Consider the following 26,543-nt stretch of genomic DNA (forward strand, 5'->3'; position numbering starts at 1 on the left):
TGCTTTGTTGTTGCACATTAAAACCAAACTTAACCGTACCTTGACAGTTTACATTGCAACACATGCCAGAGGGTAATCCTTATGGAGGAATACTTAGCCCCAGGATTGTCCCTGCTATCTTCAGCATGCAGAAGAACAGTGCAACACAAATAGAGAGGTGAAAACATAGGGTATATTGTTAAACACTTTATTAGATTAAGCAGCAGATTTTCACAATTTGCTACAAATACAGTAAGACGAAAACTTCTTGCTAGGTTCTTTTACAGTTACAGATGGCAGGGATCTTGCAACAGTAACCTCACATAAATTATAAAATCAAGCTATAGCTTTCACAGAGAGGCGATTGTACTGTCAGTGTTATACGTCATTGTTATTAACTGGCTCAGAAGCAAGGGATACATTTGTACCATGGGCCACCTCAGGAATGGATAACTGGCTTTTGTTTTTATGTTCCCTGTAAAGCACTTTGTAACAGATTCCTGTCTTTAAAAGTGCCATATAAATTCATTTTACTTCCTTACCTCCTTACTCCAAATCAAAACACTCAAATGCAGGTTTAAAAAAAGTTTTGGCTTCAGATAGTTCGGCAGTACTCAGAACAGCCCTTAGATCCTCAAAGCCGGAGAAAACTGCACGTAAACTTAAACTCGGGGTGGGTATAGAGGAAAAAATGCTTTTCGCTCACCCTTGAGTGATGATGTCTGTGGAAGTGGGTCACTGTTGGTTGACACAAACTGAGCTGCAGGCTCTGAGGATGAAGCACTTTCAAGCAAAGGCAGCGGCACTTCACTGTGGACCGGCAGGGTGATGCGACAGCGAATGGCGGCTTGGGAGGTCACCGGTGACGCAGCTTTGCAGATAGAGCAAGGCCAGCCCGTGCGGGAAACCTCTGGTTGAGGCAAAGCAGGGCTAGCAGCAAGGTCTGAATGGTGCAGCTAGAGCTCATGTTGATGGCTGGGCCGTCTGTCCTTAGGAAATGGTATAGGTGAAGAAACTCGCTAAACCCTTGCCGTCCCCACCTGAGGAGCAGATATGGGTGCAGGGACGGGTTAGGTCCTGGCCACCATCACGCTAGGCACAGGGACAGGTGCAGGAGCAAGCTGGATACCAGTCATCCCCACCCAAGGAACAGATATGGAGCAGGAGTGAACTGGGTCTCAGCTGCCCTCGCCCTGGGTGCAGGCAAAGCCCTAGCCGCTCAAGGAACCACGGCAGGGACAGGGACCAGCTGGGCCCTATCCACCCTCACCGGGGAAACTGGAAGGGTGCAGGGGAAGTCAGGGTCCTAGCCGTCCTGCGAGTAGGAACAGGCTGAGACACAGGTTTGAGATAATGACAGGAGGAGAGAAATGGTCAGGTTCAAAGTCAAATTCCGGGGAGAGAGTCTCAGATGCTGGAACAGTTCATATGGATGGAAGTTGGTAATAACCAGTCCTCTGACAGCCCAGTGCAAATAATAAACAGTCTTATATTTTGCTGGACTTGTGGTTTGCTGAACAGTGGGTTTCGACTTGTGGTGATTTGGAGGGAAAAAGTCAAACTCACTCACCACTGGGTACTGCTCCGCAAGGCCCTGCCTCCTTTTGGCAGAGACATGGGAAAGAAACTGAGAGCTTAAACACACTGGATAAAGATGACTAGAAACAGGGAAGAATATAACTGAACTAAGTCTGACTAATGAAACAGGAAGTCGAACTTAACACAGTGCACATTGTCAAAAAGGCTAACACAATAAAATAATGGGCTGATTCTTATATAGCACTTTTCTACTCTCCCGCAGTACTCAAAGCGCTCTATACAACATGCCTCATTCACCCATTCACACCTACTCATACAAGCACTTCTAAACACAAGTGCAACTAATAAACATTCACACACATTCACACTCCGATGAACGCATCGGAGGGCAATTTGGGGTTGGTATCTTGCCCAAGGATATTTGGCATGCAGACTGGGGAAGCAAAGGATTGAACCACCAACCTTCCAATCAGTAGCTTATCTGCTCTACCTGAGCCACAGCCACCCCACAAAATAGGAAATATACTTGGTTGCGAGCTCTCGTTGGATTGTTTGGTACAGGCTGTATACCCAAGAACCAATTCCAGTTCTTGGTTGGTCCACTGCGCTTGCCTGTTGGTCTGGAGTTGGAAACCAGACGACAGACTAACCTCCAAGTCTTCAGTTCAATTCAGTTTTATTTATATAGAGCCAAAGCATGACAACAGTCGCTTCAAGGCACTTTATATTGTACAGTAGACCCTACAATAATACATACAGAGAAAACCGAACAACCATATGACCCCTTATGAGCAAGCACTTTGGCGACAGTGGGAAAGAAAAACTCCCTTTTAACAGGAAGAAACCTCCGGCAGAACCAGGCTCAGGGAGGGGCGGGGCCATCTGCTGCGACCGGTTGGGGTGAGAGAAGGAAGACAGGATAAAGACATGCGGTGGAAGAGAGACAGAGGTTAATAACAGATATGATTCAATGCAGAGAGGTCTGTTAATACATAGTGAGCGAGAAAGGTGACTGGAAAGGAAAAACCCAATGCATCATGGGAATCCCCGGCAGCCTATGTCTATTGCAGCATAACTAAGGGAGGATTCAGGGTCACCTGGTCCAGCCCTAACTATATGCTTTAGCAAAAAGGAAAGTTTGAAGCCTAATCTTGAAAGTAGAGATAGTGTCTGTCTCCTGAATCCAAACTGGAAGCTGGTTCCACAGAAGAGGGGCCTGAAAACTGAAGGCTCTGCCTCCCATTCTACTTTTAAATACTCTAGGAACAACAAGTGGGCCTGCAGAGCGAGAGCGAAGCGCTCTAATAGGGTGATATGGTACTACAAGGTCATTAAGATGAGATTGGGCCTGATTATTTAAGACCTTGTATGTGAGGAGCAGGATTTTGAATTCTGGATTTAACAGGAAGCCAAAACAAGAGAAATCTGCTCTCTCTTTCTAGTCCCTGTCAGGACTCTTGCTGCAGCATTTTGGATCAACTGAAGGCTTTTCAGTGAGTTTTTAGGACATCCTGATAATAATGAATTACAGTCGTCCAGCCTGGAAGTAATAAATGCATGAACTAGTTTTTCAGCGTCACTCTGAGACAGGATATTTCTAACTTTAGAGATGTTGCACAAATGGAAGAACGCAGTCTTACATATTTGTTTAATATGTGTGTTGAAGGACATGTCCTGGTCAAAATGACTCCAAGGTTCCTCACAGCGTTACTGGAGGCCAAGGTAATGCCACCCAGAGTAAGAATCTGCTTAGATACCATATTTCTAAGCTTTTCAGGGCCGAGTACAATAACCTCAGTTTGATCTGAATTAAGAAGCAGAACGTTAGCGGCCATCCAGGTCTTTGTGTCTTTAAGACATTCCTGCAGTTTAACTCATTGGTGTGTGTTATCTGGCTTCATGGACAGATAGAGCTGGGTGTAAATGTATGCTATGTCTTCTAATGATGCTGCCTAAGGGAAGCATGTATAATGTAAACAGAATTGGTCCTAGCACTGAACCCTGTGGAACTCCATAACTAACCTCAGTGTGTGAAGAGGACTCTCCATTTACATGCACAAACTGGAGTCTATTAGATAAATATGATACAAACCACTGCAGCACAGTACCTGTAATACCTACAGCATGTTCTAATCGCTCTAATAGGATATTATGGTCGACAGTATCGAACGCTGCACTGAGGTCCAGCAGGACAAGCACAGAGATGAGTCCACTGTCAGTCTCCAGATCAGTGCCTCCATACAATGCTGTCTCTGAGATCTACAGAAAATTCCTTAAACTTCCTGACTTGGTTTGTGCTCTGACATGCACCATCAGCTATGGGACCTAATTTAGACATGTATATCTCTATTCATATCATTCCCAGTCAATTGGATTTACCACAGGTAGACTCCCATCAAGTTGTAGAAATATCTGAAAAGAAGAAGGGCAGAAGAGATGATAAATCAGAACCAGGGTACTTTATTGATTCCTAGGGGAAATTATGTTGGTTACAGCACTCCAGTACAAACAGTAACACAGACAGACAATACAAGAAGTAAGAAATAGCACAATATATATAATATATAAATACATATAAGCAGAGATGGGCAGTAACGCGTTACTTGTAATGCGTTACTGTAATTCGATTACTTTTTTCAAGTAATGAGTAAAGTAAGGGATTACTATTGCAAAAACGGTAATTAGATTACCGTTACTTTCCCGTAGGAACGCTGCGTTACTGCGTTACTAAAACCGTGATTTTTTTGCGAGAATGTCTCACGACAGTGACGTAAGCGAGTGCGACGTTCGTGACAACAGCTGTGTGCAGATCAATAATGGATCACATATCGAGTGCAGAGAGAGTATGAGCGTGCAGCGTTTAAAGCGTGGAAGTACTGACCTTACTTTGAGTTTGATTCCATAAAAAGTGACAAAAACTTTAGTGTCAGTTGCGCGTGGGAAGAAAACTTCTTTTTACAGCAAAAAACCCCCTAAACTTCCAACAAGCACCGAGTAGCTACGACGTAATGGGAAACTCACAGAGAAACTCGCGGATTCTTCCACTGACCGCGGCACACCTGCACCAGGGTAAACCTCCACCTGCCCTACTCCTGCTTTACAGGTGAAAATAGAGCAACAGGACCGCTGAGTCTTTGACTTTATTTATTTTCTGCTGTGTTTTACTTGCATCTAGTTGAAAGACTGAGTGTAAACACAAAAAAATATTTTATTTTATGTGCTGGAATGTGCAGAAAATAGGTTTAAATGTTAAACTAATTTATTCAAGTCAGAGAATGTTGCATATAATTAAATGTTTGCTTGATGCATAAAGTTAAAAGATTAAAACTAATAAAACAAGTTTTAAAAAGAGACTTTTCCATTTGATTACATTTTGTATGATGGATTATGCAGAAAAAGTAGAATTGGGCTGAAAGATCTATCGCTTTATCACCTATTCAGGTTGTAAATCGTGTTTTTTTTAAAGTAACTAAGTAACTAAATAATTAATTACTTTTGAAAATAAGTAATCAGTAAAGTAACGGGATTAATTTTTTTGGGGAACTAATCAGTAATTAATTACTGATTACTTTTTTCAAGTAACTTGACCAACACTGCATATAAATCACTTACTGATAAATATCTGAGTAAGAAAGAAAGAAAGAAAGAATAGAATAGAATTCAATAGAATAGAATTCAACTTTATTGTCATTGCACATGCACAGGTACAGGGCAACGAAATGCAGTTTGCATCCATCCAGAAGTGCTTTAGTGATATAGATATATTACAATATATATTAGCAATGATATAGATATGTGAGTATATTACAGAAATGGGTCTATTATGGTATGTAATAATGTACACGGTATGAAGTATGTTGTGAATATTCTATAACTATAAGTATGTACAGGCTGTAGTGAGTACGAGCTATGTACAGGCTATGAACAGGATATAAATATGAAAAACTATACAGAATATGAAATAAATAACTTTACAGAATCTGAGATATACAGCTATACAGAAATGGGAACTATGCAAGTTGTAAACAGTTGTAGGATTAAAGATTATCGAATGTACAGAATGATTATTTACACAGAGCTATACAGTAGTGCAGTTAAGATAAGTGAGATATGTGGATAGTTTCTACAGAGGTATATAAAGTGCTGGTGGTTGTGAGTGATGGTTCAGTCCATGTTATTATTGTGTGTTTGAGGGTACAGTTGTCCATTGTGGGGGTGTGTATGTTCAGTCCATGAGTTTAGTGTGGGTCAGATGTCAGGAGGCAGAGTTCAGGAGTCTGACAGCTGTGGGGAAGAAGCTGTTCCGGTACCTGGTGGTCTTAGTCCGGAGGCTCCTGTGGCGCCTTCCAGAGGGCAGGAGGGTGAAGAGTCCATGTGATGGGTGACTGGGGTCTTTGATGATTTTCCCAGCCCTTTTCAGACACTGCTTCCTGTAGATGTCCTTTATGGCAGGAAGTGGTGCTCTGGCGATGCGCTGGGCAGTTTTCACGACCCTCTGCAACGCCTTCCAGTCCGAGGCAGAGCAGTTCCCGTACCAGACTGTTATACAGTTGGTCAGGATGCTCTCGATGGTGCAGCGATAGAAGTTCACCAGGATGTCTGAGGACAGGTGGTTCTTCCTCAGAGTCCTCAAGAAGAAGAGGCGCTGGTGAGCCTTCTTGACCAGCTTGGAGCAGTTGGTCGTCCAGGTGAGATCCTCGGAGATGTGGACTCCCAGGAACTTGAAGCTGCTCACACGCTCCACAGCCGTCCCCTTAATGTGGATGGGTGGATGTGGGTCAGCATTCCTCCTGTAGTCCATGATGAGCTCCTTGGTCTTCTCGGTGTTAAGCAGCAGGTTGTTTCTGTCGCACCACTCAGCCAGACGATCCACCTCCTCCCTGTAGGCGGCCTCATCGTTGTCACTGATGAGGCCAATCACCGTGGTTTCATCTGCAAACTTAATGATGGTGTTGGAACCATCAACAGGTCTGCAGTCGTGGGTGAAGAGGGAGTAGAGGAAAGGGCTCATCACACAGCCTTGTGGTACACTCATTGTGATGGTAGATGAGCAGTGGTTATCCAGCCGGACATGTTGGGGGCAGTTGGTCAGGAAGTCCAGTAACCATTTGCAGATGAGGGAACTGATGCCCAGGTCTGTCAGTTTCCTGTTGAGTTGTGAGGGGAGGATTGTATTGAACGCTGAACTGAAGTCTATAAACAGCATTCTGGCGTATGTGTTGTTGTTGTCCAGGTGTGAGAGGACAGAGTGCAGTGCGATGGAGACTGCATCCTCTGTGCTCCTGTTCTGGCGGTATGCGAATTGGTGGGGGTCCAGGGTGGGGGGGAGACAGGATTTGAAGTGTGCTAGGACCAGCTGCTCTAAGCACTTAGTGATGATGGGGGTGAGTGCTACTGGGCGGTAGTCATTGAGGCTAGATGGGTTGGAGTTTTTGGGTATCGGGACGATGGAGGTGGATTTGAAGCAGGCCGGTACCACAGCGTGGGCCAAGGACAGATTGAATATGTCTGTCAGCACTCCTGCAAGCTCCCCAGAACATGCTCTGAGAACACGCCCGGGGATGCCATCAGGACCTGCATGTACGAGCATGTAATGGAGGCAAGAGGGTGTACAACAACATATGTAAAACTGAAGTGACAGAGAGGGTTGGGAGTGAACATATCTGATGAGGAATGGTCACAAACCTGGAAAATACAGCAGTCAACAACATCATCACGTGCCTGGAGACTGCACTGCTGGAAAAATGTAATTAGATTTTTTATAACACCCAGAATTAGGAACAAACACACTTCATTACCACAACCGTGTTGGAGGGGCTGTGGAGAGGTAAATGTGAATCATTCCCATGTGTTCTGGTTCTGTTCCAAGATTACAAAATTTTGGGAAGATGTTCATTTAGTTATAGGTAAAATTCTGGGTTATGCTGTATCTAAGACTTGTACATTATTATACTTTGGTGTCATTACGGGAAATGTGATGAAAGAAGACAGATACATATTGAAAATTATGCTTGCAGCCTGTAAAAAGGAAATCGCAAGAAAATGGTACAAGATAAACCCACCATTGCAGGGTTAGGGTTAGGGATGAATCGCAGGATGGATCAAAATTATGGACGAAACATAAATCATGGACTTGGACATGACTTACAAAATAAGGACTCAGGTCAATACCATCACAAGTGGGAGAAATGGACTGAGTACATAAATTCGACAGGATAAAGACGATCACATTGATAATGAGAAATGATCAAATTGTAGAAACATGGTGACCCAACTCGGGGTTTTTTCACCTGTTTTATTTAGTTTTTCTTTTTTAAATGTTATTATTTTTCTTTTTAATGTTCTGTTTTGTTGTTACCCTCTACCCCCACTGTATAATGTTAAAAGAAAAACAATAAACAGAAAGTATCAACAATATTTCTCCCATAATACCTTCTATTCGATGGCTCCTTAATAAAACCAGAATTAGATTAAAAATCTTTCTCCTCACATGCAAGGTCTTGAATATTCAGGCTTCATCTTACTGGTACCATATCACCCTAATAGTGCACTTCACTCCCAGACCGCTGATTACTTCCTATTGTAGGGCATTTAATTGCAGAATGGGAGTGTTCAGTTTTCAGACCCCCTATTCTGCAGAACCATCTCCCAGTTTGGATTTGGGAGACAGATACTCTACTTTTAGTATTAGGCTCAAAACATTCCTTTTGGATAAAGCGTATAGTTACGGCTGGATCAGGTGACCTTAAATCCTTCCTTATTCATGCTGCAGTAGGCTGAGGTTGGTGGGGGCTTCCCATGATGAGTGTTTCTTCTTTACTCACCTTTTTCAATCACTGTGTTTTATTAAATCTGATTCTTTTTCATTCTTTTACTGAATAGAAAGAACACGACTCAGTTAGTCAAAATATTTACAATTTTTTATTTAATCATCTTCCGGAAGAGAGAAATCTACACATCCCAAAGCCAGTTGCAAAATCTCTAGCATTAGAAACCAAAAATGTGTCTCATATAGGTGTTATTTTGGTCCTTTACACGTCACACATAGTTTTGATAAAAACAACTGTGTTACTAGTTCCGCTTTTTCTGTCTGGTTTCCTGTATTTTATTAACATGCCTCTGCAGCTCTGCACTAAACTTCCTGTTTCTTAAACTTCCACTAACTTAAGCCTCTGTTGCTAAGGCGACCTATCACCCTCTGACCTAGTTCTCTCTCACAGCTGGCCTTGCTTTATAGAAGCCTTTATTATTAAACTACATAAAGCAATATAATCAGAAAATAAGCACTAAGAATATATGTTTATTCCGTAACAGTTTATTCACCACTCTGCATTTAATCATTGGTTATTATTCAACTCTAGCTCTATCCCAGTGTGTCTTTTGACCTGCCTCCTTCTCTTTACCTTGGACCGGTCACTGCTACCTTAGGCCTGGTTCTGCCTGAGGTTTCTTACTGTTAAAATAGAGGGTTTTTCTTCATACTGTCGACATATGGTTGCTCATGTGGTCGATCATCTGATTGTTGGGGTTTTTCCTCTGTATTGTTGTAGGGTCTTTACCTTACAGTGTAAAGCACCTTGAAATCACCCTGTACCTAGCACCTCCTTCTGATCAGGTCTGGGTCCGCTCCAACCCTCGGTGGTGATCATTATCATGAAGAGCGAGCAGTTGCTGTAGCAGCAACAGCTGATTTCACACAGGTCCTCTTGTGGTGATTTCACTTGTATAACCTCTATACAAAAGTGAAGCGTCTTTTGATCAGTATGTCTCATTGTTTATCAGTTTGGACAAGGATGTTTTCTCTCTCTCGTCCTTGTTTGCCATCACCTGTCCCAAAAGAAGTGAAATTCTTGGATCATCCAGTCTGTCTGCAAGATTAGTTAGTTTTACCTTCCCAAGGAGACATTGTTATGGCTTGCGATACTGTCTTGAGAGGCAGGTGCTACTTGACACACTGTGCACTTAAGCTCCTCAGCAAGGACAAATGTGGGACCAAAGGCTACAGTCCCATTTACACAGTCTCTGTATTTGCCTGATGCGGTTTATACATGCACCTCAGGTCAGAACTTGCCCTCAAAATGAACTGTTTTAAGATCACTGAGAGTATTTACAACATACTTTAATATGCAGTTCTAGACCAATAAGTACCCCCTAAATTTTTCACAGCCCATTTGATGACTAAAAGTTCTAATAAAACTTTGGTTCTGCACACTCCTTTCTGCTTTGCAGAGACTGACTAGCAACAGCAGTAGTTGAATCGTACCTTCCCACTGTCCTGTCACAGGACAGCTCCCAGTCCATCATGATTTGTTACTGTAACAAGTTTTGTTAAAATGTGCACAGGTCAGCACAGTGATGTGAGCATCTGAAAAGCTATCTCGCAGGCCTAAATCCAATGGGATTTGGGTCCTTTTTTGCCTCTTGACTTAATGAGTCAGTTTTGCAACTAAGGACTTGAACATGGAGGCAATGTAAGAAAACCCAGGAACAAATAGTCCATAGTAGTTGGCAACATAATAATAATAATAATAATTTCAGTTCCTTGGCATTCTCTGGCAGTTCTGGTTTATATTTATGGCCACCCCATCTGCAAAGACACCACATGGCCCAGGTACTTGACTTGCACAGCACATATTCAGCTTGACCTTCAAGTTCTCTCTCTGCACATGCAGGTGACACCAACTGTGCAGTCTGTGCAGACAACCTGATATGAGCCATGATATCAGGTTATAAACTACACCGTTCAAAATGAACGAGAAGGATTAAGGAAGCAAACAAACATCAGGGTCTGCAAGGCCAAGACAATAATAACCACCACTCTTACTAGAAAATAAACATTAATTTCTAAGGTGAAAAAAACTGGCTAAGCTGGCTGACCACAAAACATGAGAAAATTGTGCATAAACAAAAATGGCAGAGAACCCCGATCACACACACACACACACACAACACTGAAAGCCAAACACTTCCAAATGCCAAGGAGTGTTTGGTGCTGGAGCAATATATGAAACAGTCTGAATGCTGTTCAGCTGTGGCAATCAGGTGTGGGAAAACCTTGGACAGGAAGGGAGGGAGAGAGCAGCTTTCTGTCATAAAGGGGCCAAAAGGTCAGTGAAAGTAACAGTGGTGGTCTATGGGATTTAGTTAGTTGCGTCAGCTGCTTACACTGACCTTATGCATTTTGGTCCTTTAGGTTCTCCGTACAGAGATAAGATCACTATTGCCATTCTGCAGCTTCAAGAGGAAGGGAAGCTACACATGATGAAGGAGAAGTGGTGGAGAGGAAATGGTTGTCCAGAGGAGGAGAGTAAGGAGGCCAGTGCCCTTGGGGTACAGAACATCGGTGGGATCTTCATCATCCTGGCAGCCGGACTTGTTCTCTCTGTCTTTGTGGCCATGGGAGAGTTCCTCTACAAGTCCAAACAGAACGCACAACTTGAAAAGGTAAGAAATTCATTTGATGTTTTTTGTTTTTTAATTGAAATTGTGATAGTTTATTACAACAAACACATGTCACAAAGAGTAGTCTCATGACAAAGACAAATACAAACACATCAATCAATTTTAAAATAAATGGAACAAAGTACGTTAACTTTCTTCCCCACATTTGTAAGAAAATGATTGTTTCTAGTTTGCGGAAACTTACACTGTGATGACAGTGCCTAATGCCATACAGTAAGATAAGGGTTGGTCTTTTTGCATTTATTCACTTAGGCCCAATGGGGACAAGGAGATAAGAAACGTGAGGAATTCTGCTGTCACCATGGATCCAAGCTAGACTTTAACCATCATCTCAAATGATCTCCAGAAAAACTACAGAATATTTTCTATTGCAATACCCTAAAACTTTCAAAAGGTTTTGTTGTGACAACCCCCAGGAAATGGGAATACTATGAGCAGTTTACTAAAAAAATTGGAATGCTGGCATTCAATCACTCGTACCTGTTTTTACAGTTTACTAAGCCGCATGACCCACTTCATCAACAGCCACACCCACCCGCACACATTTCCCAGTGCTGCTTTTCATTTCCACGTTGCACAATCCCATCCTACTTGTGCTGTCACCATTTTCACTGTTTATATCTGTAGTATTTAGTTCATAAATAGCTTCTTTTAATAATAATGTATACTTTATTAATCCCCTGTAGGGAAATTCCTCTCTGCATTTAACCCATTCACCCAGTGAAGCAGTGGGCAGCCACCAGTGCCCGGAGAGCAGTCTGTAGGGACAATACCTTGCTCAGGGGTACCTCAGGGTATCCGTTCAGTGGATTTGACCCCCTGACCTTTCGATCATGGGGCAAACACTCTACCTACTGAGCCATCTCCTCCCTCCTCTCATTTTAATCAGTTGAGAGACAAGACTGGAACTTTTAAGCAAGCATCTAGCCTCAGATACGTTGCTACTATAAAGGCCTAGAGCACCAGACAAAACTCAGCTGTATTGAAAAATATGTCAAGTACCTTTTCCCCCAATTTCCACCAAAAGTGTACTGCAAGTGCTTACGTAGTGCCAGTTTTACTGTGATGCTTTTTGAGGCTGCATAGCAACAAGTGCAATAAATAGGTTGCACTTTGTAGTTTTGCATTATATCCTATTATGCCTCTTCAGATGACCAAAGTCACGTCAAAGTCTGCTTTATTGTCAAAAACCATACAGATCATAAACAGGAATTCGAAATTGCAGTGCTCACACTGCCCTCAATTTTACATTCAAACAACAAAAACATAAAAAGATTAAAACAAAAATGTCCAACACAATCCAAGTGTTTGAGTGACCGTCTCTCAGTCTGCTGGGTCTAGCCCATAGGCTCTTCAGTCTCGTTCCTGACGGCAGCAAACTGAAAAAGCTGTTGGACAGATGAGTGGAGTCACCTATAATGCAGAGGGCTTTTCGGATGAGGCGGGTGTAATAAATGTTCTGAAGGAAGGGAAAAGAAGTGCCTCTGTAGAAGTTGCTCATAAGGCTTTTGCTCTCCTCAGTTTGCAGAGGAAGTCACTGTTGGGGTTTACTGGTCAGAGATGCTGTTTTTTGACCAGGAGAGATCTTCTGAGATGTGCACACTCAGGAACTTAGTGCTGCTTACCCTCGCCACAGCAGCACCGTTGATGGTTAGTGGGGTGTGCAGGGTGTGAGTTCTCCTGAAGTCTATGGTGATCTCCTTAGTCTTCTCAAAATTCCGGGACAGTTCTGTGCCTCAAAGCAAGTGATGAATTTGTTTAGCTCATCTGGTAGAGAGGTGGAACTGACAGCAGTCTGCAATGTGGGCTTGTAGTCTGTGGTCTGCTGTCACAGAAGCTCTATGAAATCCTCCTGGAGTACTTTCCTCTATGATGCCAAGGGACAGGTTTGCCTTTGCTGTTCTTAGGCTCATCTAAAGCTGGGGATGAGCTGTCTCACCCTCAGGAGGCTGTAGACCTCAAATATGAGCCATGGTTTCTGGTTGGCCCAGACAGTAATAGTCTTGGTCTCTGTGACATCATCGATGCACTCTGAGATGTAGCCAATGACAGTTTCTGTATATTCCTACAGGTCTGTGGTGTTGTAATGTGTGGCAGCCACTTTAAAGATCTCCCAGTCTGTGGTGGAAAAACCGTCTTGCAGTCCCTCTGAGGACCTTACACACGTACCTGTTTACAAACTGGTTTGGTGACTTTGACCAGGGGCCTGTATACTGGCATTAGCATAACAGTGATGTGATCAGATTCACCAAGGCGGGGGAGGGAGAGAGCTTTGTAATCTCCTCTCTGGGTGGTGAAAACATTGCCCAGAATGTTGTTTCCCTGTGTAGGAAATTTAATGTGTTTGTGCAGTTTGGGAAGCACAGTCTTTGGGTCTGCATGATCGAAATCACCCGCTAGGACGAGAAAAGCATCTGAGTGGGCTGTCTGCTGTTCACTGACATGCTGATACAGTTCATTCAGTGCCTCACTCCTGTTGTTGTTATTAGAGCAGGGAGCGATGTAGACAGCAACAAACAGTATGTCTGAAAATTCCTTCGGTAAGTAGAATGGTCTGCACTCAATGATCATAAGCTCCAGCAGAGGTGAACGGTGTTTGCAAGCCACAACAGCATCAGCGTTGATGTAAACACAGAGTCCCTCCACAAGTCTTAGCCCCTTCGGCAAAAAAAATCTAATCATTTGTTCAATGGTTTTATTATTTGTGCATCTTCTGCCAAAGTTCCTCCCATATGACTTGTTCTAACTCACACAGTATGCTGACCTGAGGGAGGGTAAAACTCATTCTGACCAGGTAGAGAGCAGCACGTGTGGCCAGCAAAAGAAAATTAAATTATTTTAATTAAAATTTGCTTATTTAAAATAAAATAAAAAATTTTTAAAAAAGGAATTAAAAATAAAAAAAAGAGTATATAGTATAATAAAGGTATAAAATTATTTGTGAAAACTCCGCAGCCATCAGTTGACAAAGTAGGCAAAATCTTAAGCAAGCAAAAAAGTGAGAAACCTTCAAAATAAAAGCATATGAATAAAAAGATGCATTATACAAAAACAAACTAATAAAACCAAAGCATAAAATACACAGGAAAAAACATTACAATGTTACAGATTTTACAGATTTATTTTCCCCTTTTTTCAGTAGAAACGGTGAAAAACAGGAATGGAGCAACATAAGTATAAAAAAAATAATACCTTTTTGGTTGCTTTTTTTTTTTTTCTCTTTTTCTAACATACGAGCCACCAGGAGTTGCTGTATAGCTAAAACTGCCAGGGCCAAATATTACCAGCAGTTAAAATACATTTCATGATTTTAAGATACAAAGTTTTTTAGCTTTTCATTCTACAACAGAAAAGACTAATACTACTACTCACAAAATGGACTCTTAACACATTTTCAAATGTTATAAATTACTTTTATTGCTCATTGCTGAAAAATCTCCCTTTTTTAAGCAATACGTTGCACAAAACTGCTGGTTTTAACAAACAAAACTCAAGAAAATTAAAATCCCAAAATGATATATTATTTTTAATTTTTGTTTGTTATTTAAAATGATCAGAATATTGCATAGTTCAGGCTTTACAGCCTTTAATAGGCACAATTACATCCACGTCTCCATACAAGATATTCCTAATTAATGCGCACATAAAATTTACAGTTTACGTGGAGGTACATGTAGAGCATGTTAGTGAGACTCACAAATACTCTGACAAAATTTGTCTCTGAATGTATGAAAATTGTTTGCTGCATAGGATTTCTTATACCAAACCATCTTAATCTATATCTCACATTCCACAGATCTCAACATTTTAACTTTAGTTAAGTTAAAGTAGAAAAGCACCAAAGAAGAGACTGCCCCAGGAGACCCTAATGACCCCAGATACCCTGGGAGATGGCAAGGGGATCTCCCAGCGTATCCACTTTCTGACAGTTGTCAGAAACGGGGAGTGGGTTTCTGGGCCTTCTAGGGCCTTTGAGATTTACCTCACCAGGTGGGCTTCAAATTGACCCTGAAACCTTGAGTCAACACTGCCCAACCTTGATTATGAGTCTGTCTCGGCATTGATCTTGACCCCAAGCTGTCCTGGGATCCCAAAACAGTTGAGTTTCTGGCAGTAACAATATTTATTCACATGGTAAAGAAGGCCATCAGGTCCTCAGCAAGCTGGCTCAGAATGCACAGGAGTGGTTGTACCCACAGTTCTGGTCCCTGAAGGCAATGCACTGCGCAACGCCTGGCCAACCTCACAGCAGATCAGCTGGTGGAGGTCTAGGGATATTTTGGCATGGCTGTGGCAGATCTTTTTGTGTCTAGGGAGATAACTCAGCATCCCATCTTTCTCTCCATATGGAGAGATAATCAATCGATCAGGCATGGATGCAATGGCCTCCCTTTATGCCTTTCCCTCCGTTACTCTCCTTCACCCCCACCTGCAGAGGTTCCAAGTGGAAGAGGTGACCATTATCTTAGTGGCTCCCAACTAGCAGAACACCATTTGATCGTTTCTTCAAGGTCACCCTTGGGAGCCCATTGGATGCCTCTCCATCTCTTCCAGCTGTGGGCCTGGCTCCTGAGACAGCGTATCTACTAGTCATGATCTTGCTTCAGTTATTGGTTAGTAGCTCCATCTACCAAAGCAACATATTCATTTATAAACATATTCATGTTGGAATGGGAAACAAGTGGATTCAAGTGGACCTCCACAGCCCATCCCATTTTCCAATTTTAGCATGAACTGTTGGAGGAGGGCAGGTCCACCTCAGCTCAAAAATAATGGTAGCAGCCAAAAAAAGACAGCATGTGTCAGTCCCCAGAAACTACTAGATTGACTTGTTGTCCCCTCATTGCTCAGTTCTTCATGGAGGTAGCAGGGTGCCTCCCTATCAAAAGCAACTGGCTCTCCCTCCATGAGATTCCAGCATGAGCCATTCAAACTCCTTGAAACAGTGGAGCTAAAATGGCCTACAGCATTCTTGTTCGCTATAGTGTCAGCTAAATGAGCGGGGGAGCTGTATGCTCTATCACTGCACAAAGAGTGCTGCCCTGACATGCAGGTGTGATGCTTCACTCAAATCCTGCCTGAGACTGAGTCAGAGTCCCATCTCAGCCAATCTTTTGTAAATCCTTTGTTCTTGGTGATGGGCATATTGGTGAGGACAGAGTAGAGCACTCTGCTGTCGGTGATGGCTCATTTAAACTCAACTGCTATCCTTTGCTCTCATGTAAGTAAGTAAGTAAGTAAAACTTTATTTATATAGCGCCTTTCAAGATAAAAATCACAAAGTGCTTCACAGAAGCTAAAACCTAAAAATAAGAATCAACTAAAAGCAAGTTTAAAAAGATGGGTTTTTAGCTGTTTTTTAAAAGTGACCACTGAGTCCACAGATCTCAGGCTCAAAGGGAGAGAGTTCCACAATCTGGGGGCCACAGTTCCAAAAGCTTTGTCGCCTTTTGTTTTCAGCCTCGTGTGCTGGACAGCAAGCAAGCCCTGGTCACATGACCTCAGGGACCTGCTGGGAATGTATGGATGCAAAAGTTCACTTATATATGTTGGTGCTTGTCCATGCAGGGCCCTGAAAGTCAAGGTCAAAACCTTAAACTGGATCCTGAATTTAACGGGGAGCCAGTGCAGCTGAATCAGCAGGGGTGTGACATGGGAAAACTTGGAGGACTTGGTCAGAAGCTTTGCAGCAGCATTCTGAACAACTTGCAGACGATCCAAAGAGGCTTTACATAAACAAGTAAACAAAGAATTACAGTAGTCCAGACGAGATGAAACAAATGCATGAATGACAATTTCTAATTCGGAGCGCGATACAATGGGACTCAGCTTAGCAATGTTTCTCAAATGATAAAAACAGGAGCGAACCAAAGATTTTACATGGGCATCCAAAGTCAGAGCTGAGTCAATACTAACACCAAGGCTCCTGATAGACGGTTTTGCAAATGTAGCAAGTGGACCCAAGTTTTCCATAACACTAGGTACAAAAGTTTTAGGAGCACAAACAAGAACTTCAGTCTTCTCCTCATTTAGTTGAAGAAAGTTTCCAGCCATCCAACATCTAATGGAGTCTATGCACTTGTGCAAAATTTGTAGCTTGGAAACATCATGGGGCTTAAAGGAGATATATACCTGAATATCATCTGCATAGCAGTGATACGAAATGTCCTTAAAAGTGCTCAATAAGTGTTGAAGAGGAAGTAAATACAGTAAGAACAATAAAGGCCCCAAAACTGAACCTTGTGGCACACCATAGGCAAGAAAAGTAGAAGAGGAACTGTACTTAGAGGTAGCCACAGAAAAGGATCGTTCATGCAAATAGGATTCAAACCAGTCCAAAGCAGCCCCTGATATACCCACCCAGTCTCTCAGCCTATCTAGCAGAATATGATGATCCACAGTATCAAAGGCGGAGGTCAGGTCCAACATCAACAGAGCATTCTCCTGCATCACATCTCATTAAAATGTCGTTGGAGACTCTAAGAAGTGTAGTTTCAGTAGAGTGAGCTCTACGAAAGCCAGATTGGAATTTATCCAGAATGCTGTATTCATCTAGAACAGCTATAAGCTGCTTAGCCACAACCTTTTCTAAAATCTTAGAAATGAACGGTAATTTTGAAATCGGTCTGTAGCTACTGAGAAGAGAAGCATCAAGCTTAGGTTTTTTTAACAGTGGGTGAATAACAGCATTCTTACAATAAACAGGGACCTGACCAGAAACCAGTGAGGTATTAATAATTGTGAGCACACAGGGACCAATAGACTGAAAGACATTTTTAAACAAAGATCCAGGTAAAATATCAAGAGAGCAGGAGGATGCTTTCATTGAATTAACTAACTTGACCAGCTCAGGTAAGGACGCAGGTAAAAATCTTTCTAAAATTACAGGCCTAGCTTGAGTTGGAGCAGACAAGAGAGACACAGAAGGAGAGATACTGTTCCTCACGTCACTGACTTTTTCAACGAAGAAAGAAAGAAATTTTTCACAATCTTCATTTGATGAAATTGGGACAGCAGGTGGAGCAGGAGCAACAATATCACTAATGGTGTCGAATAGTACCTTAGGGTTACCTCTGCTCTTAGACACTAAGTCTGAGAAATAGGCCGCCCTCGCATCTCGAACTGAAGTGTTAAAAGAGACTAAAAGGTCCTTTAGATAAAGGAGATGGACATGCAAACGCGTTTTCCTCCATAAACGCTCAACCTTACGACAGCAACGCTTTAAGAAGCGAATGCTGTCATTTAACCAGGGAGACGACTTTGAAACCGGAGCTAGTCTAACTTTGACAGGACAAACATTGTCTAAAATACAAAGACAATGATTATTAAAAGGATTTGTTAAAAAATGAACATCATTATAGGGAGATAAAACTAAATTAAAAGCATCGGAAAATTTAACAGCACTAGAGGAAGTTAAGATGCGAGAGCTAACCACGTGTCGAATAGGAGAGAAGGACAAATGAAAAGACAGATTAAAAAGAAAACAACGATGGTCCGAAATAAAAATGTCCTCAGTACAAATAAAATGAATGTTTAAACCTAAAGTAAAAACAAGGTCCAGTGTGTGTCCTTTGGTGTGTGTGGGACCAGACACATGCTGAGTAAAATGAAAAGAATCCATGACGCTAAGGAAACCTCTGGCAAAGAGGTCAGAGTCATCATCAACGTGTATATTAAAATCCCCGACTATAACCAGTCTGGACAGCTTCAAAGTCGAGGATAAAAAGTCACTGAACTCCTTTAAAAACATGCTGTTTAGGCCAGGTGGACGATACACTACAGCGCAGTAAAATGGATCTTTATTTCCAATTCTAACCAGCTGTAGTTCAAAGGATGAAAAATGTCCGACCAACACTGCACGACAGTAAAACCGGCTTCCAAACACCGCAGCGACACCTCCTCCTCGACCCGACGTCCGAGGCTGGCTGATGAATGAGTACCCACTCGGACAGAGTTCAATGAAGGATGAAAAGTCACCATCGCGCTGCCAGGTTTCGGTTAGAAATAAGAAGTCCAGTTTCTTGGAAAGAATTAAATCGTTCAGCAGGAACGTTTTATTAGTCATTGATCGAGCGTTGAAAAGCGCCACTCTCAGCGAAGTAGAAGACATATTATTAACAGAAGCGGCCCGATTTAGGGGACGAAGAAACAGAGAGTTTGATCCGCGACGTTCATAAATTCCACTCACCGCGGGGATGGAAGGCCAAACAACAGGAGAGTCTGGATGAACACTCCTGAGGTAGCGCCGTCTCATAGATCCAGGCACAGTTAGTCCCCGCTTCCAGAACAGTCTGAGTTTTACCTGGACACCTGCTCTTTTTCCTCTCCTTCTCCGTGACTTGCGCGGACACAGAAAGGCGCCACTGATGACACCTAACGAAGATCCAGACACCGGTGTCGGCAGTGGAGGATGGAAAATACCGCAGGAGGATAAGGCATCTTGACTTATCATAGAGGATCGGATGGATAATAGCGTCAGGCGATCATAGACAAGGGCAGCCAACACATTAGTGACAAAAAGCGAAAGCAAAAAGACCGAAAAAAACAGCACAGAGAAACCACGGCCGGCAGCGGCAAACACAGGCGCCATCATACCGGAAGTGCCAAGATGTGGACAGTTGTGTCTGCTTGGTTTCTTTCTTGTGTGTCTTTCAGAGTTGCATTTAAACAGAACATGTAAGATGAAGAGATAGTCTTGACAAGATAGAGAATTGTTGGTTACATTGTGACACAGGTTCTCTGAGTGGACAGGCCATCGCTCCATCTCTTGGCGCTCCTCCCGCTCGACGAGCTCCTGCTCCGGCTCACAGGGCTCCTCTGGTGGCGATGCAGACTCCACCAGCTCGTCGGGCTCCTCTGGTGGCGGCACGGGCTCCTGGTCCGGCTCGCTGAGCTCCTCATCTGGCGGTAATGACGGTGACACGTCAGCAGCAGGCGGTGGATGGGGTGGCAGAGTAGTGGATGTGGAAGGTGGAACAGATGACAGCTGAACAACTAGCTGGGCAGCAGACTGAGTGACTAGCTGGGCAGCTGGCTGAGCTACGGCTAGAGGCTGGGCAGCTGGCCATGTTAGCGATAGATCAGGTGACGGTACTAGAGACAGAGCTACTGACTGTAGTGATATTTGTTGAGGAAGTTGAGCAGGTGCTTGAGCGGCTGGCTGAGCTGCAGTAGATGGAGCAGATGGCTGAACTGCAGACTGTGCTGATGTTGGAGTGAATGGTGGCACAGCAACAGCAATCGGTTGAGCAGAGAGAGAAGCAGTCAGTAGGGTGGCAGCAGCAGACAGTGAGCCTGAGGGTGGTGTGGAGGCCTCAGGCAGGCTGCACAGGGCGCACGGCCGCCCGGGATGCTGCAGCTGGGGATGTGCAGTGCAGGCAGTCAGTTTGGGTAAAGGCAGCGAGATACAATCTTTAACAGCACTCTCTATCTCCTCAATCTTTTCTACCCTCTTCTTTCTTTCTTCCCCTTCCATTTCCACCGTCACAGGGAAAGACTTTAACACACTAATGGAGTTCATTTTACTCCCAGCAGCATTCAGAGCTGCTGGAGTGGGTAGTGGAGTGGAGGCTGCTGTAGGTGGGGTAGATGTTTGAACTGCAGACCGCTTAGCTACAGACTGGGCGGCTGCCTGAATTACAGGCTTGGCAGTCTCACAGTTCCTAAGTAAACAAACAGATGGAGTGAAAAATGAAAAATTGTCCTTATAATTTACCACAGCCGGCTGTTGTGAAGTCCGGGAGTCCGGCTGCAGTGAAGAGTGCCGGCGGCGCGAGCGTCGCTTCTTTGACGATGCCGGGGCCGCCGTGTCAGGCTGCGGATCCACCAGCTGGTCGGGCTGAAGAGCAGCCTGAGTAGGCGAGTGGAGGTGGAGCGTGTTAACTAGAAAGTCCGCGACGATCAGGTAGAGCGTATCCAATACCCAAGGGAAGCAAGACAGCGACTCTTTCAGCCGCTTTTCCATGGCACGACAAAATTTTTCCTCATGCGCCTCCAGCCATAGGTCGCAGAGTCTATTAACTTTATCCGTCACCTCCCTCCTGAACCTCTCCGATGAGTCCGCTGGGTCCATGTTCGGCGGGATCATTCTGTCACGGTCTGGCTGGCAGACCGTGGGGGTGCAGGGAAGGAGGACCCAGGCGCGGTGCTCTGTGTGCCAACAGTGCGTTTATTTACAGTGTATGGTACAAAACAACAATAAATCCCCGTGTTTTCCCCAGACTCCCGTGTCGTGTCCTCCTTGTGCTCTCTGCTCCCGTGTGTTGGCACTCCTGGTGCTCGCTGCTCTTCAGGCCTCCCACACTCCTCCTGCAGGAAACCATAGCCGCAGCTGTCAGGACACTTAACAATAGCAGGCATGCACTCAACGACTAAACCTAAACTGGGTGACTAACGTGATCCCGCGTCGGTGGGAGGTCCAAGACTCTCCTAAGTAGCTCCCCCGACGAGGCCTGATCAGCAGCAGGTGTGTGGCAGGAGCTTTGGGTGTGGCCAGCTCGCCAGCAGAGCCACACACACCAGGCCTGAAGGCGCCCGCAGAAACACATACACACATGCGCAAACAGGGAGAAGCGGGACAGCAACACCAAATATACATACAATACAAGACAAGTCCATAACTGCTCAGGTCACTCAGACCCAGGACATTTGTTGTGGAATAGTAAGAAAATATCAGTCACTATGGAACTGTCAGTCAATTGTTCAGTTACTTTTGAGGATCTGAAAATTGTGAGAAAATGGTGGTAATCCCTAAACGGGTTAACTCCGTCCATTTGTTAAACCCCTTGGATTAAAGAAGCAAGTTTGCATTTCAATCAACTGTTGATGGTTTGATTTAAAATTCACTCGTCGACCAGGGCAGAATAACAAGTATTGTGTCATTTTCCAAACAACATATGGAATTAATAAGAAAATTTGTATTATTATTTACTAAATTTTGAATGTTATCAATGTAGCAAAAAAATTAAATATATATTTAGATATTTATTTGGGGTAATTAGAGCACATATAAACATTATTATTAGTGTTACTCAGGAAAAAATTGTATTACACATTACTATTATATTCCTTAAAAGTAATACAGTACATTATTTAATTATTCCAAGTAGTGTAACAAGTGGTTTGTTACACTACTTGGTACATTACTTTTGCATTACTCCATTTGCATGACCTGAAATGCATTGCCACATAACAGTTAACAATACAACTCCTAGGATACAGTCCAACATACCAACACAAAACCCTATCCGATGAGGGGCTTACATAAGATCTTAATGTAGTGGTTGAACAGTAAGTATGAACACTAATCAGTAACACAAAGGAAAAGTTGAAACCAAGTCAAAAGATTCAAAGAGATCACCACAGTGATTCTAATGTAGAAACATGCAAAAGTAGAAATGGAGCCTACAGCATCACAAGCCTGAAAGCTCATCACTGTTTGGCTGGGATTAGCACACTCAGCTTCAACTTCACCCTGGTTTCTTAGCAAGCTTTGTGTTAGCATGCTGTTTGTGCACATGCTTGCAAATGGCCAATGTTGTGTTAGTTGTGTAGTGTAGTTCTTTCTGTCCCTGATGAGTTTTCACTTTACTTTTCACAGTCTTGTACTTCAAGGCAATAAAAACAAAAGTATGGTCCATATCTCTCCTTTCCTAAAAGATGTAGACCGCTCCACACTCTCCTCTTTGCAAATGAAACAAAATCATCTGCAATGTGATTGTAGTGCAGACGTTTCAGAAAAAACAAGACACATTCAATGTTCATTTTTTTTGCTTTTTGCCCGGGGGACAGATAAGTGAATAAGTTTATAATTGTACCTCTAATACAGTAACTAGTTACATTACTGCATTACTGAAAAATGTCTTAACTTTGGAAAACAAAACACCTAATACTTTTTCCCCGAACAAGACGATTTATGCACCTAGAAGAAGGTAAAAAAAGAAAGAAACCTACAAGGCACGACTTTTTACATTAAAGTTTTATATTCAAATTGCAATATGCTAACCTACTTTATACTGTATGGGGGGGGGGGGGGGGGTAGAAATGTCACTGCTACTTGTGATGTGTTCTGGCTTGTAAATATGCAATGGATTAAATTACATTAAAGTATACAACAATGAAGACGCTGTCGTTTAGGTTTGCTAGACTGCTTTTAAACCAGGGGTGTCAAACTTACGGTCCATGTGGGAGCCAAATCTTTAGCCCTGCTGAGAATCCATGAAAGCAGGGTGAACATTATTTTGATGTGCTCACCGACCAACTGGGATCATATCATTATGTGAAAGAAGGAAGAGGGGCAGACGTTCCAAAGACAGCAAGTGCAGTGGTACAGGCCGGCTACACAGAGAGACAGGGGAGCAGGAGAGACGAGCAAAAATGTTCTTGGTGATATTGGATACTGCAAAGCTGAATGCAGAATTCATCGAATCAGGAGCTGGCTGAAGTGATACTCGTTTTTATTTTCAGCCATTTTCCATTGTGGAGGACAAAAGGTTTCAAACTTGTCCAGACCTCAAATCTCATGTGTGTTCCCCTTAGTATTAGTAAAGGCTTAAAAATAAGGCTTTTATGAAAAGACAGAATAAAAAATAGCTTCCTGGAAAAATGAGTGTTGAATATTCCATAAAATATAGAAAATGTCTTTGAATGGCAGAGATGCAGAAATGTCTGCATGTAACACAGACCCAAGGCCACTGTCTAAATGAGTCTCACAGGCCTGAAAGTGCGCTTGAAGCAATTTATCATACTTAACGTGTTTGATCTGCTGCTCACCACAAACAAGTACAAGCTGAAATTTTTTGACTTTTCCTACTGAGAACAGTCTCCCTAATGGGCATTTACACTACAAACAGTAATTAAGCAATAAACAATTAAATGACAGAAAAGTTGCTTTTGCCTCTGAATTCGGACACCCCCGCTGTTTGCGGCCGGACAATAATAACAGTGACATTCAACTTATTTTATCTGATAAATAAAGACTGTAAAAAGTTTTTTGTGTGTACATATACATAACATACATACATACATACATACATACATACATACATATATATATATATATATATATATATATATTTATATATATATATATATATATATATATATGTATGTATGTATGTACATATATATATATATATATATATATATATATATATATATATATATATATAAACCCTTTAAATGTCTCCCTAATTCTGAGCCCTGAACGTTGGCAAGTGTGGCTGTATGTGGCTGTAAAATGAGTCTGACACACCGATTTAGACGAAACAGTAACACTTGCTTAAAATAAAATTGTTTAACATTGTTAGGTCAAGAGCTATCCAGTGAAACCTAAATGCATACAATTATTTTTAATGGAATATAACATGATATTAAACAAACTATATCAAATTGTGTTTTTATTGTAACTGACCTACAATGCTTGTGTGTGTGCGTGTTATGGCTGGTAACCGAGTTCTGTTTTCTTTTAGAGAACATCACTGGCAACTTATGTTTCAGTTGTACAGCTTTGGTTTGTTTACCATCCATCCCTTATAGAATTGTAACATGTCTGGGAAACGTAACAGAAAAATTGTAATTTCAGAATATTTAGATTGTGTCTCTTACTTTCTCTTATGGGTTGAAATTACAACTAACCTGATCTCAAATGAAAGCGTGTGGCTCCACAGTCCAGTGCTAATTATTATCAGGCTAATCTGTGAAAACGAGCCACCTTGTTTCATTATGAAAAATAACCATATATTTTATTACGTTGCGCCTGATATAAATAAATACCATCTACTTTTACAATATGGGAACGGTTTTCTTCCCACGTTGCTGAAAGTGTCAAGTTGAAAAATGTGGTGCGAAGCATCTCTTTGTTGTGTTTCACATGCTTGACAGTGCACACCCTGCAATTTGCATTTTATAATTGCTTTTGTTCTATAACATAGAAAGGAGAAAAAAAATAACAGCTAGTCATTTAAATAATGAGATAAGCCATAGACCCGCTTAACAGTGTCTGTAGATATTAAATAGGCATGTTACTTCCCTATATATGTATTTGTGAGATTACCACAAAAAATAATGATCTGATTTTAATAATATAAGAGTGCTTTTAGAATAAAAATGTGTTAAACTTTGCAGGTGTATCAAATGTTTGTTATTTTTAATACTTTTATTACAAACTACAGATATGTGTAGATTTTATTTCAGTTCATCTATCAAATCAATGAGATTTCTTTAGTATGTCTGTCAGCTCTCTACATTATTTTAGTACATTCATGCCTCGCAGCTATGTGGCGACTTGTGACAAGGCTAAATAGTGAAAAAGAAGGTCTCCAAACATTTGGGAAATATGCTTCTGATCGTCTCATTTGATTATTTTAAATGTACAGCACTTTGGTCAACAGTTATTGTTTTAAATGTGCTATATAAATGTGACATCAAATGAACAGGGAGATAGCATGGTAGCTCGGGCTACTTACTGTGGTTCTAGGAAATACAAAGTACAGTGAAATACAAAGACTCCAAACAGCTATTAATTCCGGTTCTTTCGGATTCTTTAGGGCCAAAAAGACAAAAAGCTGGCCTTCTTTCATACATAAAAGAATATAATCAACAAAGATTCAAAATATATATTTCAAATCTCAACACAGCATTAAAAGCTCCGCCCTCATTAAAAGTGGAGTCTCACTTTAACGGTTGTAGATAAGTAATATAATATATTTTCCTTCCTTATGTTAAAATTACATCAATGTGGTTGAGCATGTGTATGCGGCATGGCCAGCTAGGTTGGAGTCTGACTCACCCATCTCCCAAACAAAATAAACCATAAGGGCTCTGCTGGTCCAGAGCTACTTCTGGTAGCATAATACGTATTTTTATTTTTCAAAGACTTGAAGCAAATAGCTGAAACAGCTTTGGATCTGCTGCAGTTTGTTCCTTTTTGAAGACGCTAACCAGCAGTATTTCTGCTAGAACATGTGTTAACAAGACTTTTCCAGTGTCTCCCTGCATCTCTGTATCAGTCTGTCAGTCTTTTTGGGTTGGCTGTGTAACCTCCTTTAAAGTAAATGTCTCGTATTATTTTTATGTTTTTTCTAAGAGTTATTAAGAGATATTAACATCTTGAAAATCCTACTTTAATAGAAGACTGTAACAACCACAAAAGATGTGATGTGTTTAATGGCAGTTGTGTGAGTTAAAAACAGTTTTCCAAAAATTATATTTTTGGTGATTCAACCCAAGTCAACTTTGTCAAAAAAAGAAAAGATTTTGGTCACACAATTTTGCACTAAATCATACGCCTCATAGGTGCTCAATGGAGTATTTCTTTGTCATCTTCATGTTAATCTGTCAAATTTCCATGATTACCATAGCTGTCGCCTTCTTCCCTTTCCTCCTCCTCCTGCATCTTTATTCTCTGTCCCGTCCCTCCTTCAGCTTATCATCTGCTTCCCCCTCTTTTACGTCTCTTCCCTCCTGCTGCTGTGGCTGCCGCAGACTAACCTGAGGTGCAGGGACCACCAGCTGTGTGTGAGGAGGCCATGTTATAAACCAGGCGCACACACACACTCATAAAT

At 42.1% G+C, this 26,543-nt stretch overlaps 1 protein-coding gene across 3 annotated transcripts in view; it reads left to right on the forward strand.

Moving 5' to 3' along the window:
- Positions 1-26,543, forward strand: part of grik2 (glutamate receptor, ionotropic, kainate 2) — a 336,418-nt gene that overhangs the window by 293,257 nt on the left and 16,618 nt on the right. For 2 of the 3 annotated variants that reach the window (XM_085290496.1, XM_085290497.1), the window contains exons 16-17: positions 10,712-10,962; positions 11,233-11,260. In XM_085290496.1, coding sequence (XP_085146622.1) covers positions 10,712-10,962; positions 11,233-11,260 — 279 coding nt within the window. The remainder of the gene's footprint in view (positions 1-10,711; positions 10,963-11,232; positions 11,261-26,543) is intronic. The other variant, XM_085290498.1, reaches the window with a different exon arrangement.

Source organism: Mchenga conophoros, linkage group LG11, assembly GCF_057382185.1.
Source record: "Mchenga conophoros isolate Kocher_MC1m ecotype Shallow Benthic linkage group LG11, M_conophoros_male_GT1.1, whole genome shotgun sequence".
Classification (NCBI taxonomy): domain Eukaryota; kingdom Metazoa; phylum Chordata; class Actinopteri; order Cichliformes; family Cichlidae; genus Mchenga; species Mchenga conophoros.